Source organism: Biomphalaria glabrata, chromosome 7 (assembly GCF_947242115.1).
Source record: "Biomphalaria glabrata chromosome 7, xgBioGlab47.1, whole genome shotgun sequence".
NCBI lineage: Eukaryota > Metazoa > Mollusca > Gastropoda > Planorbidae > Biomphalaria > Biomphalaria glabrata.
The window spans coordinates 38,356,394-38,378,351 of NC_074717.1; the positions used below are offsets into that span (position 1 = coordinate 38,356,394).

Consider the following 21,958-nt stretch of genomic DNA (forward strand, 5'->3'; position numbering starts at 1 on the left):
CCTGAAGTACACAAGTGAATACATGAGTGAACCTGAAGTACACAAGTGAGTTCATGAGTGAACCTGAAGTACACAAGTGAATACATGCGTGAGCCTGTCCTACACAAGTGAGTTCATGCGTGAACCTGAAGTACACAAGTGAGTTCATGCGTGAACCTGAATAACACAAGTGAGTACATGAGTGAACCTGAAGTACACAAGTGAGTTCATGAGTGAACCTGAAGTACACAAGTGAATACATGCGTGAGCCTGTCCTACACAAGTGAGTACATGAGTGAACCTGAAGTACACAAGTGAATACATGAGTGAACCTGTCCTACACAAGTGAGTTCATGAGTGAACCTGAAGTACACAAGTGAATACATGCGTGAGCCTGTCCTACACAAGTTAATACATGAGTGAACCTGAAGTACACAAGTGAATACATGCGTGAGCCTGTCCTACACAAGTGAGTTCATGCATGAACCTGAAGTACACAAGTGAGTTCATGCGTGAACCTGAAGTACACAAGTGAGTACATGAGTGAACCTGAAGTACACAAGTGAGTTCATGAGTGAACCTGAAGTACACAAGTGAATACATGCGTGAGCCTGTCCTACACAAGTAAGTACATGAGTGAACCTGAAGTACACAAGTGAATACATGAGTGAACCTGATGTACACAAGTGAGTTCATGAGTGAACCTGAAGTACACAAGTGAATACATGAGTGAACCTGATGTACACAAGTGAGTTCATGAGTGAACCTGAAGTACACAAGTGAATACATGCGTGAGCCTGTCCTACACAAGTGAGTTCATGAGTGAACCTGAAGTACACAAGTGAGTTCATGAGTGAACCTGAAGTACACAAGTGAATACATGCGTGAGCCTGTCCTACACAAGTGAATACATGAGTGAACCTGATGTACACAAGTGAATACATGCGTGAGCCTGTCCTACACAAGTGAGTTCATGAGTGAACCTGAAGTACACAAGTGAGTTCATGAGTGAACCTGAAGTACACAAGTGAGTTCATGAGTGAACCTGAAGTACACAAGTGAGTTCATGAGTGAACCTGAAGTACACAAGTGAATACATGAGTGAACCTGAAGTACACAAGTGAGTTCATGAGTGAACCTGAAGTACACAAGTGAATACATGCGTGAGCCTGTCCTACACAAGTGAGTTCATGCGTGAACCTGAAGTACACAAGTGAGTTCATGCGTGAACCTGAAGTACACAAGTGAGTACATGAGTGAACCTGAAGTACACAAGTGAGTTCATGAGTGAACCTGAAGTACACAAGTGAATACATGCGTGAGCCTGTCCTACACAAGTGAGTACATGAGTGAACCTGAAATACACAAGTGAATACATGAGTGAACCTGTCCTACACAAGTGAGTTCATGAGTGAACCTGAAGTACACAAGTGAATACATGCGTGAGCCTGTCCTACACAAGTTAATACATGAGTGAACCTGAAGTACACAAGTGAATACATGCGTGAGCCTGTCCTACACAAGTGAGTTCATGCGTGAACCTGAAGTACACAAATGAGTTCATGCGTGAACCTGAAGTACACAAGTGAGTACATGAGTGAACCTGAAGTACACAAGTGAGTTCATGAGTGAACCTGAAGTACACAAGTGAATACATGCGTGAGCCTGTCCTACACAAGTGAGTACATGAGTGAACCTGAAGTACACAAGTGAATACATGAGTGAACCTGATGTACACAAGTGAGTTCATGAGTGAACCTGAAGTACACAAGTGAATACATGAGTGAACCTGATGTACACAAGTGAGTTCATGAGTGAACCTGAAGTACACAAGTGAATACATGCGTGAGCCTGTCCTACACAAGTGAGTTCATGAGTGAACCTGAAGTACACAAGTGAGTTCATGAGTGAACCTGAAGTACACAAGTGAATACATGCGTGAGCCTGTCCTACACAAGTGAATACATGAGTGAACCTGATGTACACAAGTGAATACATGCGTGAGCCTGTCCTACACAAGTGAGTTCATGAGTGAACCTGAAGTACACAAGTGAGTTCATGAGTGAACCTGAAGTACACAAGTGAGTTCATGAGTGAACCTGAAGTACACAAGTGAGTTCATGAGTGAACCTGAAGTACACAAGTGAATACATGAGTGAACCTGAAGTACACAAGTGAGTTCATGAGTGAACCTGAAGTACACAAGTGAATACATGCGTGAGCCTGTCCTACACAAGTGAGTTCATGCGTGAACCTGAAGTACACAAGTGAGTTCATGCGTGAACTTGAAGTACACAAGTGAGTACATGAGTGAACCTGAAGTACACAAGTGAGTTCATGAGTGAACCTGAAGTACACAAGTGAATACATGCGTGAGCCTGTCCTACACAAGTGAGTACATGAGTGAACCTGAAGTACACAAGTGAATACATGAGTGAACCTGTCCTACACAAGTGAGTTCATGAGTGAACCTGAAGTACACAAGTGAATACATGCGTGAGCCTGTCCTACACAAGTGAATACATTAGTGAACCTGAAGTACACAAGTGAATACATGCGTGAGCCTGTCCTACACAAGTGAGTTCATGCGTGAACCTGAAGTACACAAGTGAGTTCATGCGTGAACCTGAAGTACACAAGTGAGTACATGAGTGAACCTGAAGTACACAAGTGAGTTCATTAGTGAACCTGAAGTACACAAGTGAATACATGCGTGAGCCTGTCCTACACAAGTGAGTACATGAGTGAACCTGAAGTACACAAGTGAATACATGAGTGAACCTGATGTACAAAAGTGAGTTCATGAGTGAACCTGAAGTACACAAGTGAATACATGAGTGAACCTGATGTACACAAGTGAGTTCATGAGTGAACCTGAAGTACACAAGTGAATACATGCGTGAGCCTGTCCTACACAAGTAAGTTCATGAGTGAACCTGAAGTACACAAGTGAGTTCATGAGTGAACCTGAAGTACACAAGTGAATACATGCGTGAGCCTGTCCTACACAAGTGAATACATGAGTGAACCTGATGTACACAAGTGAATACATGCGTGAGCCTGTCCTACACAAGTGAGTTCATGAGTGAACCTGAAGTACACAAGTGAGTTCATGAGTGAACCTGAAGTACACAAGTGAATACATGCGTGAGCCTGTCCTACACAAGTGAGTTCATGCGTGAACCTGAAGTACACAAGTGAGTTCATGCGTGAACCTGAAGTACACAAGTGAGTACATGAGTGAACCTGAAGTACACAAGTGAGTTCATGAGTGAACCTGAAGTACACAAGTGAATACATGCGTGAGCCTGTCCTACACAAGTGAGTACATGAGTGAACCTGAAGTACACAAGTGAATACATGAGTGAACCTGTCCTACACAAGTGAGTTCATGAGTGAACCTGAAGTACACAAGTGAATACATGCGTGAGCCTGTCCTACACAAGTGAATACATGAGTGAACCTGAAGTACACAAGTGAATACATGCGTGAGCCTGTCCTACACAAGTGAGTTCATGCGTGAACCTGAAGTACACAAGTGAGTTCATGCGTGAACCTGAAGTACACAAGTGAGTACATGAGTGAACCTGAAGTACACAAGTGAGTTCATGAGTGAACCTGAAGTACACAAGTGAATACATGCGTGAGCCTGTCCTACACAAGTGAGTACATGAGTGAACCTGAAGTACACAAGTGAATACATGAGTGAACCTGATGTACACAAGTGAGTTCATGAGTGAACCTGAAGTACACAAGTGAATACATGAGTGAACTTGATGTACACAAGTGAGTTCATGAGTGAACCTGAAGTACACAAGTGAATACATGCGTGAGCCTGTCCTACACAAGTGAGTTCATGAGTGAACCTGAAGTACACAAGTGAGTTCATGAGTGAACCTGAAGTACACAAGTGAATACATGCGTGAGCCTGTCCTACACAAGTGAATACATGAGTGAACCTGATGTACACAAGTGAATACATGCGTGAGCCTGTCCTACACAAGTGATTTCATGAGTGAACCTGAAGTACACAAGTGAGTTCATGAGTGAACCTAAAGTACACAAGTGAGTTCATGAGTGAACCTGAAGTACACAAGTGAGTTCATGAGTGAACCTGAAGTACACAAGTGAATACATGAGTGAACCTGAAGTACACAAGTGAGTTCATGAGTGAACCTGAAGTACACAAGTGAATACATGCGTGAGCCTGTCCTACACAAGTGAGTTCATGCGTGAACATGAAGTACACAAGTGAGTTCATGCGTGAACCTGAAGTACACAAGTGAGTACATGAGTGAACCTGAAGTACACAAGTGAGTTCATGAGTGAACCTGAAGTACACAAGTGAATACATGCGTGAGCCTGTCCTACACAAGTGAGTTCATGAGTGAACCTGAAGTACACAAGTGAATACATGAGTGAACCTGAAGTACACAAGTGAGTTCATGAGTGAACCTGAAGTACACAAGTGAATACATGCGTGAGCCTGTCCTACACAAGTGAGTTCATGCGTGAACCTGAAGTACACAAGTGAGTTCATGCGTGAACCTGAAGTACACAAGTGAGTACATGAGTGAACCTGAAGTACACAAGTGAGTTCATGAGTGAACCTGAAGTACACAAGTGAATACATGCGTGAGCCTGTCCTACACAAGTGAGTACATGAGTGAACCTGAAGTACACAAGTGAATACATGAGTGAACCTGATGTACACAAGTGAGTTCATGAGTGAACCTGAAGTACACAAGTGAATACATGAGTGAACCTGATGTACACAAGTGAATACATGAGTGAACCTGAAGTACACAAGTGAATACATGAGTGAACCTGATGTACACAAGTGAATACATGCGTGAGCCTGTCCTACACAAGTGAGTTCATGAGTGAACCTGAAGTACACAAGTGAGTTCATGAGTGAACCTGAAGTACACAAGTGAGTTCATGAGTGAACCTGAAGTACACAAGTGAGTTCATGAGTGAACCTGAAGTACACAAGTGAATACATGAGTGAACCTGAAGTACACAAGTGAGTTCATGAGTGAACCTGAAGTACACAAGTGAATACATGCGTGAGCCTGTCCTACACAAGTGAGTTTATGAGTGCACCTGATGTACACAAGTGAGTTCATGAGTGCACCTGATGTACACAAGTGAGTTCATGAGTGCACCTGATGTACACAAGTGAGTTCATGAGTGCACCTGAAGTACACAAGTGAGTTCATGAGTGAACCTGATGTACACAAGTGAATACATGCGTGAGCCTGTCCTACACAAGTGAGTTCATGAGTGAACCTGAAGTACACAAGTGAGTTCATGAGTGAACCTGAAGTACACAAGTGAGTTCATGAGTGCACCTGAAGTACACAAGTGAGTTCATGAGTGAACCTGATGTACACAAGTGAGTACATGAGTGCACCTGAAGTACACAAGTGAGTTCATGAGTGCACCTGATGTACACAAGTGAGTTCATGAGTGCACCTGATGTACACAAGTGAGTTCATGAGTGCACCTGAAGTACACAAGTGAGTTCATGAGTGAACCTGATGTACACAAGGGAGTACATGAGTGAGCCTGATGTACACAAGTGAGTTCAGGAAAGAGTCTCAATGTGTCATCGCTTGTGTCTTTCATTATTAAATACTTCTTCATTAGCTTAAAATCATTTTTTTATTTTCCTTACTGCAAAATAATTTGAAATATTACCTTAGAGCCGAACCTGTCTTCTGCCTGTTTGACTTTTATTTATTTTAACGTAATTCTTTCGCTTTTCTAAAGAGGTGCCAGATATAGCAGACGGGCTGATGCTAGGTATACTATAAAACAATGACTTGTCATTGACCCTCTTTTTATCTTAGGTTCATTTACCCTATATACATTTGTTTTGGTCTTCCCAAATACAATCACAATACTTTGTGAATATTTTTTTTTCAAGCTTATATCAACTCTGTCTGTCTGGCCAAAGTCTTTAACACGTCATTTCTCCCACTTCACATTCTCGGATCAAGTTGAAACTTCTCACAATTATCCATTGTTCCTAACAAAGTATCAATAAAAAATTAAGTGATTTCATAAATTAATTAGTAGTAATTAGTTAAATCAGTTTGATATTGAGTAAGGAAAATAAATCTCACAGTACTGATAGATATGGCTATAAATATACCGTTATTCCCTTAGATAACCTTTGATTTGAAAAATAGGGTATTTTTTTTTTTTATATTGTGCTTTATTAAATTAGCTTTTGTAACATAGAAAACATCTCCCAAATACCCTCTCTCCCACGCACTGGTCCGCTAAGGTGATTGAACCGTATCGTACTGTGATACTGTGATGTATATATATGTGATATACATACATACATACATATATAACACATAGTTTTGGACAACAAAACTATTTGGTATTGCAAGTATATTGTTAACTTGTGAGTCATAAATATTTCAAAACAATAGATTACATGATTGTTCCAAAATATTGACACAATTTCACTCAACATCAGCTTTCTTTTGCTTTTATAAATATTTTGTATATTTCAATCTTCTTCTTTTGTTATTGGCTCATTTATTCGCCGACCCCCCGAAAGTCTCTGGATTATCTACGGATTATCTATGGATTATCATTATCTCCAATTATCATTTGAAATCCTACTTTTGCCTGCTACTCTGCGACATTACTTTTGCGTGTACAAGTTTCTGTTCTTGCCTTCTACTCGTGAGTAAAGGCAGATACTAATGCCCTAAGTGACATTGGTGAGTAAAGCTTCAAGGAATGATGGAGATTGTTCAGCATGTTATCTCTTGTTTATATCCGGATGGCGTAAGATTACGTGCTGTAGAGAAGATCACGTGACTAGACTTCTGTCTTTCAGATAACCTCAAACCAAACTCTTAAGACAATGTATCTGTAAAAGTTGGAATAATGTAAGTACATGAAAACAGGAACAGACGATAATTTCTAAACTATATGCTATTTCAGAACTAAAGCAGACTTCTGTCCGTGGGACTACTTCTTGTCACGGAAAGCTCTTACCAAATTGAGCTTCAATACTCAACGAGGATTTATGTCTGTGTTTGGTTGATGTGTCAAAGGAGGCATGGATACATTTTCCCATTCTGTGAGGCGCGCTTGTGTTGTCATCAGGCATTGACCCCCAGGCTTCGTCTCGAGCTGGCCTCGGAGTTATTGTAGCATCAATCATCTCCCAGCACTTCTGTTCCATGATCGTTTTGTTGTCGTTGAGCATGTATATGTGTACATGCGTATTTACATATGTGTGAATGTGTGTTTACATATGTGTGAATACTTAAAGATGTCTATAGACATGACATAACATTCATGTCATTGGCAATAGTAAAAAGAAAGTTGCTCTAAGTTTAAAGAAAGAAATATCCACATCATTTTATTTTGTCCTTCTAAACTGATCAGTTGGTGACCAGCACACACTTAAGGATCCTCGTCTTGGATGTGTGCCTGGTCTGGATGACTGCCTGTTTATATTTCTATGGTATGCGCTCTGGACTGAAAGAATCATCCAAAACATGTGAAACTAATACACAAACACTAAAAAGACTAAAGCCAAATAGTATATTAAAAATTTCCTTTTTATTTCTACAAACAAAATTAAAAAAAAAACAATTTAAAAAAAAACAATTAAAAAAAAACAATAACAAACAATAAAATAAGAAAAACATAAAAAATATTTTTAAAAAATTAAAAAGATAATAGCTCCGTTATACAAAAGTTAAATCTAATTACAAAACAATAATTAATCCAATTCAGCGCCTTGTAGGAACGATGCTAGCCATGAGGCCAGCGGGCATTGCATAACTGCATAATGATTTATTGACACTTTCATTATATAGACATCTTATGATCTAGAACTAGATCTAAATCTAGACTTCTGATTCAAGACTATTAATATTTTTAAAATTGATTCTTGTGCTGTCAGGTAAAAGAAATAACTGTGCAAAACTTCAGCTTAATCCGAGATTGGGTGTGGGACTAACTTTTTACCAGACAGACAGACAGAGTTGATATAAACTTTGTAAAAAAGAAAAGAAAAAAAAAGCAACAAAAAAATGAACAACTTTACTTGGAGATGAAGCGGCTTCGGCAGTTAATTAAAACTACAATCTTCCCTACTGTGACATCAGCTGTAGGTGTGGTAACAACTGACCTCTTCGTGACCTCGAACATGTCTAAGAAGTTCATTCCCCGAGAGTGGCCTGCTGGACGTCTGTCATGGCATAAGAACATGTCTAAGAAGTTCATTCCCCGAGAGTGGCCTGCTGGACGTCTGTCATGGCAGAAGAACATGTCTAAGAAGTTCATTCCCCGAGAGTGGCCTGCTGGACATGTGTCATGGCAGAAGAACATGTCTAAGATGTTCATTCCCCGAGAGTGGCCTGCTGGACGGCTGTCATGGCAGAAGAACATGTCTAAGAAGTTCATTCCCCGAGAGTGGCCTGCTGGACGGCTGTCATGGCAGAAGAAAATTTCTCAGAGGAAACTACAATAAATTGTGCTTCTTTTTTATAAATGTATTACCTGGAAGCGCCAGAGAAGTTGAAACACACTATAAATACTTCTATGAATTAAATAAAGAGATTGATACAGGTTTTAATTTTTCAGTTATTTAAAAAACATATCACAGAATTTCCTTTTTTTCAATCAAGGCAAGTTTTTTTTTTCGTAGAAGATTTAAACCTAGGTTAGTTTATATGACCATAACATTCATTGAAATCTCAGATTTGATTGGTCAGTCATAGTATCTGTCAAAAGTCCGGGCTAGAATCCTAGATGTCCACATAACACATGCAATCAAATGATATATTTCATGATAGACTGTCTACCTGGTGATACCTTTGATCCCTCTATTCCTCATCTTTACCTGGATCCTGGTCGCTCTAAGTAGGTTAATCTCTGATAATCTCTGATAATCTTTGATGAAAAGCGTCTGGTGTCTAAGGGCGGGACAAACATTTTCAAAATTTCCAGCTATCGATTTTCCTGAATTACAATATCAGGGAATAGCATCATCCCGAATGATCTACACGAGTTGTGAATTGAGTGGAGCTATGAGTTGAGTTTAATTTTAAACAAAATCTATGAATTGAGTTGAATTTTAAACAAAATCTGAGTTGAATTGAATTTTAAACAAAATCTTTGAGTTGAGATTAATTTTAAACAAAATCTATGAGTTGAGTTGAATTTTAAACAAAATCTGTGAGTTGAGTTGAATTTTAAACAAAATCTATGAGTTGCGTTGAATTTTAAACAAAATCTATGAGTTGAGTTGAATTTTAAACAAAATCTATGAGTTGAGTTGAATTTTAAACAAAATCTATGCGTTGATTCAAATCTGTCCAGCAAGTACAACATGACATCCAGGAAGTCTTACTTTGAATCATTTGTCTCTATTGAACGAAATACAAGCTCAGATCGAAGTTTTAATAATTCAGAAAACATTCAGATTTGAGTTCTCTATGAACAAACAAAACAACTTCACGACCTTCGCGCTTTTAGCGCAACGCTTTATCTATGTGCAGAATTTCAGCTTGAAAAAAAAATTATTACTTTTTTAAACCTAAGTTTTAAACGAACTTCCACCCTTACTTTTCCATCCATGAAGAAAACGTAAGGAAATAGTAAGACTTTCAAAAAGTAAACTTAACTACAATAGTAATACTTCATCTAGTTTCATTCTATAGACGTTTATACATGCTGACAACGATGTCTGATGGTCGTGTGGCATGCGCTCTAGACAAACGTAACAAGATGAAAAGCTAAAGATTGGCAGACATTTGGAAATAAAAAAAAGATAAAATTAACAATGTCGATGACGGTGAATTGGAAGTTCTCTGTGGCTAATCAAATAATCATTTATTTGTGTTGCATCAGGAAACGCTTAGCAATGTACAGTTCTAAGACAATAGGAACTATTGAAAATGTAGATCTTATTAAGACTTCCGTATTGTGTGCACCGGAAAACCCTATTGATGAAAATCTCACAAACTGATTGAAGTACATTCAAAGTTTTTTCTTAAATGGTTTCCTTTGATTTTGTTAAATACTTTCTTTTGAGCTTTTTGAAGTACATTCCTTTAAGTTTTTTCTGAAGTACTTTCCTTTGATTTTTTGGAAATACTTTCCTTTGATTTTTTAAAAGTACCTTCCTATGAGTTTTGTGAAGTTTATTTGCCTTTGATTTCTTTTTGTGTTAATACAACCTGCCTGGGCGTGTTACAGAAGCTAACCAATTCTACTTGACACTCTCACATACACCCCAATAGTACACATAATTACACAAACGGCTCAAATGTTAAATATAATTATTCTTTTAATCCTAAATCTTCATTAAAAAAAAAGACTTCTGGTTTATTAGATAACTAAAAATGTTAGACGAACCAGAAAAAAAAGGCTCTCGGGAGGAGGGGTGAGGTCGATACTCCTCCCCTCCAACCCAAAGCAGCACCAAGGACCATGGGCTTTTATATTCCAAAAGTTATTTACTACTTGTGATCGGCCATCTTGTCTGCTCACTGTGGGCACAAGGGTAGATGATATATATCTGCAGGCCATCGTTTCATTCGTTCACCCTTTTACTTCAATTGTGAAGGACCTGGCCAGGGTCTGGGAAGAGCTCGGCGCTATAGCCTGCGATGAAGTAGATGTCGCTGTGTATTGTTTAGATGTAATGAAAGTAAACAAAGGCAACATATGATGTTGCTTACATGTGTGAAGGATGTGCGGTGTGTGAGATCGTGTGTGATCTGTGCTGAGAGATTTGTGTTCATTTTTCTTATTAATTATTGAGCAGAAAAATAACAACCTTTTTTTTTGCCTTCTCTCTCTCTCTGTCTCTCTCTGTCTCTCTCTCTCTGTCTCTCTCTCTATGTCTCTCTCTGTCTCTCTCTCTCTGTCTCATTCACGCACAGATACACGCACACACAATTTATCTGTCTCCCTCTGGATCTGTCTCTCTCTGGATCTGTCTCCCTCTCTCTCTTTTTTAGTGTATCGTTTTCTTTCTGTTAAAGAAATATAAAAACAAACACTGACACTGTCTACTCCTCCCATCCCATACTTACTAGCTTGTATATCTATGGATAAGGCCTAGCAATAATCTGGTCGAAGCCTGCTAGTCTATATACTTACTAGCTTGTATATCTATGGATAAGGCCTAGCAATAATCTGGTCGAAGCCTGCTAGTCTATATACTTACTAGCTTGTATATCTATGGATAAGGCCTAGCAATAATCTGGTCGAAGCCTGCTAGTCTATATACTTACTAGCTTGTATATCTATGGATAAGGCCTAGCAATAATCTGGTCGAAGCCTGCTAGTCTATATACTTACTAGCTTGTATATCTATGGATAAGGCCTAGCAATAATCTGGTCGAAGCCTGCTAGTCTATATACTTACTAGCCTGTATATCTATGGATAAGGCCTAGCAATAATCTGGTCGAAGCCTGCTAGTCTATATACTTACTAGCCTGTATATCTATGGATAAGGCCTAGCAATAATCTGGTCGAAGCCTGCTAGTCTATACACTTACTAGCTTGTATATCTATGGATAAGGCCTAGCAATAATCTGGTCGAAGTCTGCTAGTCTATTTACACTTAAATAGGTAAATAGCGAACTCACACAAACAACATCATTAAACAACATCAAAAACAACATCAACAAAAAACAATGTCATCAACAAAAAACAATTATCATCAACAAAGAACATCTACTAACAACAGTAACAAACTAAGAACAACATTAATCCTCAAATAATATCATCAACAAACAAATAATAACATCTACAAACAACATCAACAAACAACGTCAACAAACAACATCAACAAACAAACACCGGCTGTTGACGTGAACTATTGACATGAGGCTGACCGCTATACAATTTAATGAAATCAAAACACCTCCGGACAGTCTGGCCAAAATAATATTGAGCCTCTCTCCACTTTTGGCTCAGAAACCAGGCTTCTTGTTTCTGAAGGTCAACTCAATGAAAAGCCATAAATATTGGGAGACTACTAATTGTACAGAGTTATCATAATAACATTGATTCCGTATTATCGATTGGTGTCTTAAAATGTTATAAAGACATCATCAATGTCATCGATGTAAACATAATAAACGACTGGATTGAATTTAGATCTGTCAAACTTGGAGAATGTTCCCTTCACATTTATTTTACATTTTGTCTCGAAAATGAAAGTAGAGAATGAAAATGGGTTTACCCGTTCAGCCAACATATTCATAGCCAATATAAATTACTGTAAAAACATTCAACATACACTATGGTCTCCACCATGATCTAAGGAACTTTCACCCCACGTTTTATCAAGATTGGTCAAACAGTTATGATTTTTATTCTGGACATACATACACACATAAATACCCTTACTTTCTGCTTTATATATTAGAAATACAGTCGGCTTTGGGCTCCAACAGTGAGCTTACCCTAATGCCTAATTAAAACATTGTTTTAAGACAATCAAAGAATGTTTAAATGCTCACCCTATGAATCCAGCTTCCTGTTATTGGAACTCGTTCTGCCATTCCTCCATTCAAGTGGCGCTACAGCAGCAGCCCTCAGAGGTTCATGGTCTGCTCGGACACATCTTTCCATTCAGATTTCTTCTTGAGTTTTTCATCTCCGACTTTTAGGTCTGCCTCTGCAGCCATCGAATTTGTGGTCTGTCTTTTGGTTGTTGCCAGAAAACTTTTTTTTTTCGTTTTTCTGTTTCCCGAATTCTTTTGAGGAGCCCTGCTCAACGTAAACTGTTCTTTTTATTTAAATCAGTAAAGATGAGTCTTCATATCATTGGTACATTTATCTCCTGGTTTATTTCCTGGTTATAACTTGACCTCCATTCAGTTTAATTGTATTAATGTAAACCTGTTTCTCCCTTACTAACCATTTTTTCCATGTGCGAAGTAGAGTGGTTCTTGTTAATACTGTGGGCGCAAATGACCTGAGCTTGTGTGTTAATGTGTTTAGTAACTTTTTTGATTTTTGATTTCTCGACAGAGGATTGAGGACTTTTTTTTTAAAATTTGTGTTAGTGAATCTGGCTATGTAAATTTCAATTTGAAGTATTGTGAAATTATTTCTTTTTACCTGGAGTATTGACTGATTATAGTTGGATTGTGCTTCTGCAATAGGAGAGATACCAGCAACCTGACAAACGGTGAGTTATTTTCTTAAGTTCACTCCCCTCGTCAATATAAAATTCCTTGTAGATTTCTAAGAATTCGCTTGTCCCAGTCCTGTAATAGGTATTCTTCTTTTTTTTTTTTGGCAGTGTCCAAGTTTCACGTGCATTCATGTCTTACAATATCTTTTAGATGAATACATTTTAGATGACTTCGTTTGCGGGTTCGAATCCTGGTGAGAACTGGGATTTTTTTTATTTCGGGATCTTTAGGGCGCCTTTGAGTCCACCCAACTCTAATGGGTACCTGATATTAGTTGGGGAAAAAGTAAAGGTGGATGGTCGTTGTGCTGGCCACATGACACCCTTGTTAACCTTGGCCCACAGAAACAGATGACCTTGACATCATCTGCTCTATGGATCGCAAGGTCTGAAAAAAGAACTTCTGTAACTAGTTTGTTAAAACAATAATTGTGATTGTTTAAAAGTTCAATTGCTATTTGGCTAACTGACTTTCTGTCTGATCTACATTCTAGCATCATACTCATAAAAATGGCATTACGCTTATTCCTTGTAACAGGCCAATGTGAGTTCACGCTCATCTAATGTAGGATTACAATTACGATACATTTAAAAGTTCGAATAATTATCGATTTTGAATTTTTACTAATTAATTTTGGAAATGGAACCTTTTTGGCTTTATTTCAAGGTTCCGCTCAAAATAATGCATCAAGTAAGGATTCAAAAATCATTTAAAGCGTTGATAGAAATTGAGTGAGTGTTATGTCAAAGTAGAGATAATGTCTTTGTAATGAAATGCATGTTTAATGTCTTGAATCTTTGTATTTGTATTTTGTGTCTGTGATTAAGTCTGAGTATTTAAGAATTATTCTTTCGGTGGCCATTTTTGATAGTTTCCTTGAGAATGAATTAAGGCTTATAATGTTAAAAACATCATTATATTAATTTTCAACTCCAAGCATTTTTGGACCAATCAAAATGTTTGGAACCGCTTGTTGGATGGTGCGCTCCTGTTATTTGAACATGGCGTCACAGGAAACAGGAAGTTGGTGGTCATTTACTTTCCGCTTACACTGCGACGTCAAATAATCCTTTCTAGCGGTGGAATCCTGTCGACACAACAACTGGATCTTTGCATATCAGACTTTGAAACTATTTGATCGTTCACATCTGGTTCTTCAGAAATATCTCATTGACCTTGAGAGCTTAGACTAATTCTATAGGACAAAAGTCAGACAGAAATGTATCTTGTATCAATTAACCCACATTGTCGATGATTACACATGAAACCATGAAAAACGTAACCATTGCTCTATTAATTAGTGGTAATAAAATTGTGTTTTATATACAAAAGGGGGATAAATCTTGCAGTATAAATAAATAAATAAAAAAATAAATATAGATAGATATTGAGTTATGTGCTCGTGATAGTGCGGCTCTTCCCTTTATATAAGTTTTGCTTTTTTTATTTTTTTATTTGCTTGTTTTAACACGTCCTCACAGTAGACGTGTCGAAATGACACGAATATCTAGCTAGAACAGATGGACACTTGTGAGACTCAGTGGTACTTTATTGTCTCACTAGCAGATATTGTGATGTGGTCAGTGTTGGCGAGGAGTGATTCGAACCCGTAACCATCTAAGACGACAGTTTGTAGCGCATACCGCGCGATTAGGCATCCATCCATATGTTACGGCCACTGCAACGCTCTGAGCAACATTAATGCCAAGTTTAATAAAGATGTGGTCAAAACGTGTTGGTGTCTAGGAAGTACATACAAACATTCAGCCTACATACAAACATTCACTTTACATTCACTTTACATACAAACATTCAGCCTACATACAAACATTCACTTTACATACAAACATTCAGCCTACATACAAACATTTACTTTACATACAAACATTCAGCCTACATACAAACATTCACTTTACATACAAACATTCAGCCTACATACAAACATTCACTTTACATACCAACATTCAGCCTACATACAAACATTCACTTTACATACAAACATTCACCTTACAGTCTACTTATATATCTTAAAAAGGCAGACAAATCTGTGCCTCTGGAATCTACTCAGCACTTGAGTTCCTCACAATTCTCTATGCCTTGACACCCTCCCTCTATCACCCAATCTTCGGCAGGAGAGTCTCTCACCCATTAGAACTGATTCCTTCTCTCATCCCAATATCAATTTATTTTACAGCCACTTTTCTCAGCCCCGACTTCACAATGACCTTTTGACACGCCCCTGCCTCTTTCATAACCATACATTCCCTTCCAAGGTCAAGGCCCCTTCGCAACCCAGAAAAACCCAACTCCATACTGCCATCAATCCAACCACACGTGAACTCAATCATCTTCAGAGTCAGCACCCCCCCCCCCCCTCCTCCCACCCATGAAAACAAATGTTGGCGCTCATCAAGATAAAGAGTTGTAGATCTAGTTCTAAGACAATGGGGGTTATTTCCTCTTGTTGTTAGGACGCATTCATCATGGACTCCCATTAGTATAAGCAAGAGCAAGAGTGCGCACCGAAGACAGTACGGAGAAGGGGATTATGAAGCCTAATGCACAATAATAATAAATGAGGATTTTTTTGTATCTAATTTTTAAAAGTAATTTCTTCTGACATTGACATGAAGAGTTTGATAGGGAGTGGAATTATGCGGGGATAATTAACTACTGGGTGAATGAGAGAGGAGCGAGAGAGGGAGAGAGAGAGAAGAGAGAGAGAGTATACAGAAAGAGATTAAAACAAATGTTGGAGAAAGTGAGAGATTAAGAGAAGCGAAAAGGGGGGAGGGGGAGAGAAGAGATTAAGAGAAAAAAATGTTGGGGGGGGGGAGAGACACAAACATAACGCTGCACTGAAATGAATGGGGTTTAAAGGAAATTTGGATAAAAGAGGTTACAGAGAAAGAGAGAGAGAGAGAGAGAGAGAGAAGCTAAAAATGAAAATAATAGAAAATGAAAGAAAAAGAGAGTAAATGAAAAGTGTAAATAAAAAAGAGAACGGGAAAAAGAGAGCGGAAAAAAAAAAGAAGCGAATTGCGAGAGAGAGAGAAAAGAGAAAGAAATGAAATAAATAGAAAATGAAAAGGAGAGAGAGAGACAGAAAAAATGTTACAAAGTTGCATACAATTATGTTAATGTGCTATTTATTGAAAAGAAAGCCTGATTCTGATTTGGTGTTTAATTATGGACGTATGTGTGTGTGTGTGTGTGTGATTGTGAGACGAATTGATATTTTGAAAACATCAAATGTCTACTTTCTATTTGGTTGAAAAAGATTGAAATCCACAAGCTCTCTCTAAACAATAACTCTCCCGTGACTATTTGTACTAAGACCTAGCCCTTCTGCACTGAGAGAAAATTTGACCATATCTTACACTGGTTCTGTACTTAAATCAAACTATTGCTCCTCTGTTATAATGTGTATCTTATTGTACCCTAGAGTCTTATCTTTGCAAACATATTGTTGGGTTTGTTTTCTTCTTGTCAAGTCCAATACCCGAAACTATGTCCGATAATCGGAACTCTATCTGTCAGTCTCTGGAAATGTTTCCTCTTCCGGTTCAAAGATCTAAACAATTTTCTCAAATATTTGAAATGAATGGTCTCCCACATAAACCACTAAAGTAGTACAATAACAAAACAAAAGTTATAAACAAAAAAAAAGAAGATACAAACAAAATTCTTCCAATACTTTCACTTTGATTGTCCTGTCATTTCCAATACAATCATTTACATTCTGGGTTAGATAAAGGAAAAAAAAAAGGTTTCTGTTAAGGTGAGAACATTTTGAATCTTTTTAAGTCAATGAGGTGGTCAATTGTAGTCAAACTGAATTTCCATTTGTTCAGACCAATAAAAATTATCTTATCTTATCTTATCTTCTCTTAGGACTTTGACAGTTGAGCCTGAAATAGACACCATAAACCTGGACGCCTTACTTCCAAATGGAGAATGGGATATTACCAAAACTGAAGCTAAAGATTACAGATATCCTTCTACCTACAGGTAGGCAAATCTAGTCATTAGTAGACAATGTGAATCTTTGTTCTGGAGGTAGGAAGATGGAGCAATCGGTTCACAGTTATGTAGATCTAGGTCTAGCTATTGGTGTACAGGTTTTAGTCATTGGCAAACAACTTATGCACTTCTGGTAATTGCTGAAACGTTGTATCTGCTGTACGGTGGCTGGAGAAGAGATGGGGAGAGAGTCTTAAGATGGGTAAAAAATCTGAGGGTTATATTGTAAGGAAATGTCGTAAGAACAATTTGTACTGAGAGATTCAGTTATTACGGTTTTCCTATGTTGAAGAGAAATAGGCCTTCAGTAAATATTTGTCTTGAAGAGGTGTTTTAAAGAGGTGATTAGCGTTTTGAAATATATACAGTAGAAATGATTTTTTTATACACTAGCGACTTATAATTCGAGTTTCGCTAAAGACAAACAAAATTCAGTTTCCACCGAGGAATTTTCTGGTGATGTGGCAGGCCTGCAGCAGTACCGCCCTCTGACCGGCAACGAGAATGTTCCTAGGAATGTTAAAAGGGCCTTGAAGGTATCTGTGAGGTCAGTTGGTATTATCCCCTCGGTTGGTATAACAATGGGGTATATTGTTAACTTAGATAACTTCCATAAACGCTGAATCTCCAAGCCTAGGTTCCCATATTATTATTTATTATTATAATTATTACTACTACTCCAATTTGTATAATTGTATTCCAGGGCTGGCACTGACCACACGGGAGTGACTTTTGTTGTCCATCTCAGGAGGAAACGTTTTTTCTACGTTCTGAATACAATCATTCCAGTGGTCATGCTGTCCTGTCTGAATGTCCTGGTCTTCATCTTGCCCTCGGACTGCGGGGAGCGGATGGCACTAGCGGTCACCGTGCTTCTGGCCTTTACCGTTTACCTGGGGATTATCAGCGACAACATTCCAAAGACTTCCGAGAGCCTGTCTTTACTGGGTGAGTAGGAGTTCATGGTCATGAGCGATGTGCTATATTTAGAAATACAAAATTGCGAAAGAGAAAAAGGATGTTTAATGGAAGTAGCGGAAGTGACGCAGGCATACGTTTGGAAAATAAATAAATTTGAAAAGAAGTTGAAATCTTATCTTATGGTATAACTTATAGCCGTCTCTTCAAACGATAAGATAATTACGTCCTTCGTGTATCAATGTGTATGTTTATTAGAGACAAACTCTGCTAAGTCATTGGTTTTTCTGGCTGATTCAGGCAACCCGTTCCATGCTCTAATGGAACAAGAAAAAGGAAGAGGCGATTGAAAGAATGTGTCTTACTATATGGAATCTTATTTTATCTTATAAGTTACAGACGTTCCTTCAAAACATAATTAATGTTAATCTAGTTGTGCATATTAATTAGAGAATCTTAGAATAAGTCACTTGGTTTTCTTGGCTGCTTCAGGTATTTTTTTTTTGCAATCGTTCTAGGAGTTGATTCTAAGACTCTTGGAGCTCTAGGCGTTTAGAAGCTTTTCCCCATCTGCCTGTATGAAAACAAACTAATTCAAGCTAAAAGAGAGAGAGAGAAAGAGAGAGAGAGATAATTCAATCTCAACTGAGTTTCTAGAATCTAGATTGTCTTTTTGTAAAAATTTAATACTGCCGTCTTAAAGTCCTTAATTTTACATAGGGTCTTCTCTCTCTGTTTCTCTCATTCTGTGTCTTTCTCTCTTCGTCTCTCTCTCTAGTTGTCTCTCTTTTTTACGGCGCCTCTCTCTGACTCTCTTTCTCTCTCGCTACCTCTCCCTTTTCTCTCTCTCTATCTCTCTGTGTATGTCTTCGTCTGACTTCTCTCAGGATGTGACATTTTTCTGTCTCTTCTCTGTATCTAGTATTTGTCAAGTTTCTAGTGAAGGAGAACAAACCTTAATATAAAAATAAAAAAAAAGGAGTCCTACTGATAGAAAGTTTTGCAAATTAGCCTGTATCTTGATCAAGTAGCTGCTAAATTTCGGTCTCCAGTATTTTAATTAAATTTCTATTTAAAAATCTCACAAAGCTTATCCAAAGTATTGTAGTAAGGGGCTAAACTGAATGAAAGAAATAATTAGCAAATTGTATATTTCATTGAAGAAATATATGTTGATCAGTACTCGATGCTTACATTGGGATTGGTAGCTTCCATAACTACCAGAATTTAATGTACAATATTGACAATTCGACACAAGAGTAATGACACATCAGTTTGAAGAACTATCGCGGCGTCCTTAGTAACGTGTACAAAATTTGCAGATCCGCCAGAGAGTGCAACGTAAACTTGAAGCCCAAGAAGCATTGTGAGATTTCCAGTCTTCAAGAAGCTAGGTTAAATTTATTAACATTAGTTTTTTTTCTTCTTACAAACGAGGCACCGACAATCCTCTTTGAATTGCGAGGTTTGTTTGTCTTATTCAGCCTAGGGTGACGCCATCTCGGGGAAACTAAATTGTATCCATAACACTCAGTTGATCCTGGGATTTCTATTAAAATGTTGTTCCCTAAGAGTGAAGAGGGCATCATTAAGAGAATGTTACTCATCTAGAGATCTTTTTTTTTTACTATAACAGTGTATTATTGACATTTGTAATAAACTCTCTGAAGTGTCTTTTTTTGTTAGCATTTCAATTAACATTTTTAGTTTTTTTGCGTAGAATTCTCACTTTCCAAAATCATTAAAAGTTTAGGACACAAAAAAAATGCAGAATAAATATTTACACTGCACAGACTTGTCATTTCGAGGCTAAAATGTCTTTTTTTCTGTGTGTTTGTAGAACCTCGGATTCAAAGTCATCAAAGTTAAAGAAATCTGGAAAGAATTCAGTTCTTTTTCCTTTTATCTATTAACAAATGTTTGTCTTTTCGAGTCTCATTTTTAACTCTTTAAATGAAGTGAAAGTGGATCCCCAGCACATTTTGTACAACTCATACAGTCATGTGACTTTTTTTTTCTTTTTACAATGCAATGTTTCTTGCAAGTCTTCATGGATAGAGGGTGGGGTGAACACGGATCTCAAAAACTGCTCTAACAATTTTCCTAGAAATTCTACAGTTTTTATTTACGTTATGGAAAAAAATACAAGCTTATTGGCTATACATGGACAATTCCGCTTCAATCGTTATAATTTATAAAATTATATCATATTAAAAATAAATTTGGTTTATTTTGAATGCGCTTTTGTGCGAATTTCCGCACTCACCTCAAATGATTCTTCATATTCATTTTTAAATACACTTCAGCGGGTATTCCCTCAGAGAGTTTTAAATAGTTAAGAATTGAATAAATTAATAGACATTCATGTGCATGTTGCGCACCGTCTTATGTAGAAATGAACTTGACTGTAGTAGAAAAATTTGATTGTGCAAAACTGACTGGAAAGACTCCATGCAATATTGAATCATTACAAGAAATAATTAGAATGAAAAATGATAGACCACCGTCAGCATCATAGAAGAGGAATTGATTAAAAAACAAAACTATTTCATTTACTTGTTTTAAATCGCCTCTCACTCATCAAGGGTCTAATAGTGATAGTATTGTAGATCTATTAGCGTACTAGAATAAAGGAAATATTTTTCAAGCATCTTAAAACCAAAACCTGAACTAATAACTAGGATGTAAATGATCTGACGTAGGAAATCTGATCTGACGGCGGACACAGTTGTGAACTAAGAGATGGACCGCTCTGACCTAGATATCATGCCCTGCTGTCTCTACTCGCCTTAATTCACTTCTTCTTGTCTTATGTCCACGTGTCAGTCATTGGGCCTAAGAACTGAAGTTTTTAATTCTGTATCTCAGTGATGCCTAAACTACGACTCTCGGGTCACATCCGGTCCGTGACGAGGTGCGTTCCGGCCACTGGTATCCTCTGACCACAGTGCATCATGAAGCATCAGAAGATCTTTTGGACTCAAAGATTTATTTTGTTGCGATGTGGCCAGTGACAGGCGTGACTTAAAATTCAGTGTATGTAATCTCGATTAGAACTACTTTCTGCTCGTCTGCTAGATCTTGTATATCACTATAACAGTTGTCTGACGTCATTTAGACTTTTAAACATTTTTTAAATCTGTTCATAACGTACCGGGAATTATACAAGATTGTTTTTTTTTTCTTCATCATTGACCTCACTTCCGGTTAGCCTTTGTGTGAAAAGAAAGTCACGTGACCAAAAGTTGGGCTGCTTAAAAAGAAGTTTAAAAATAGATCACGGAACTATTTTTGTTCACTGTTGAAAGAGAAGTCTAGGTTGTGAATAGGCTTTTATGATGGAGAAAGGATTTTGTGAGCTAACACAGCAGAAAAGAAAGAAAGAAAAAGAAAAAAAAATGAGGTTAGCCTAAGTGAGGGTCACAGCAGCAGTAACTCGTTTGGTAAGCATTCACTTGTGGTCAAAGAAACACGCGTTTTTTGTCCTCTCCGCCTTCTGTCACTTCATTCAAGATCTTCACGTCTGCTCCGTGTATGGAAGTATGTCTGGCACGTGAGACTCGGTTCACAGAAGTCGTTGTGGAGTTCAAATCAAACCTTTTCTTGAAGTATATTTTTTTGTATGATAGTAATTTCAGAAAACATATTTGTGATTATCTTCTTTTTTTTTTTCTTGCAGACTTTTTTCAAAATGTGAAATTTATTATTTAAAACAACTTTCTAACTTTATCTAGCTTCCGAAACAGTCTATCGAGTACCAAAGATCCATAAATTGCTGAAACAGTCTATCGAGTACCAAAGATCCATAAATTGCTGACATAGTCTATCGAGT

General features: G+C 37.7%; 1 protein-coding gene across 1 annotated transcript in view; it reads left to right on the forward strand.

Moving 5' to 3' along the window:
- The window catches only part of LOC106078282 (neuronal acetylcholine receptor subunit beta-4-like), a 136,185-nt gene that overhangs the window by 86,592 nt on the left and 27,635 nt on the right, over positions 1–21,958 (forward strand). Inside the window, exons 7-8 of the mRNA XM_056035293.1 lie at positions 17,080–17,196; positions 17,912–18,156. Coding sequence (XP_055891268.1) covers positions 17,080–17,196; positions 17,912–18,156 — 362 coding nt within the window. The remainder of the gene's footprint in view (positions 1–17,079; positions 17,197–17,911; positions 18,157–21,958) is intronic.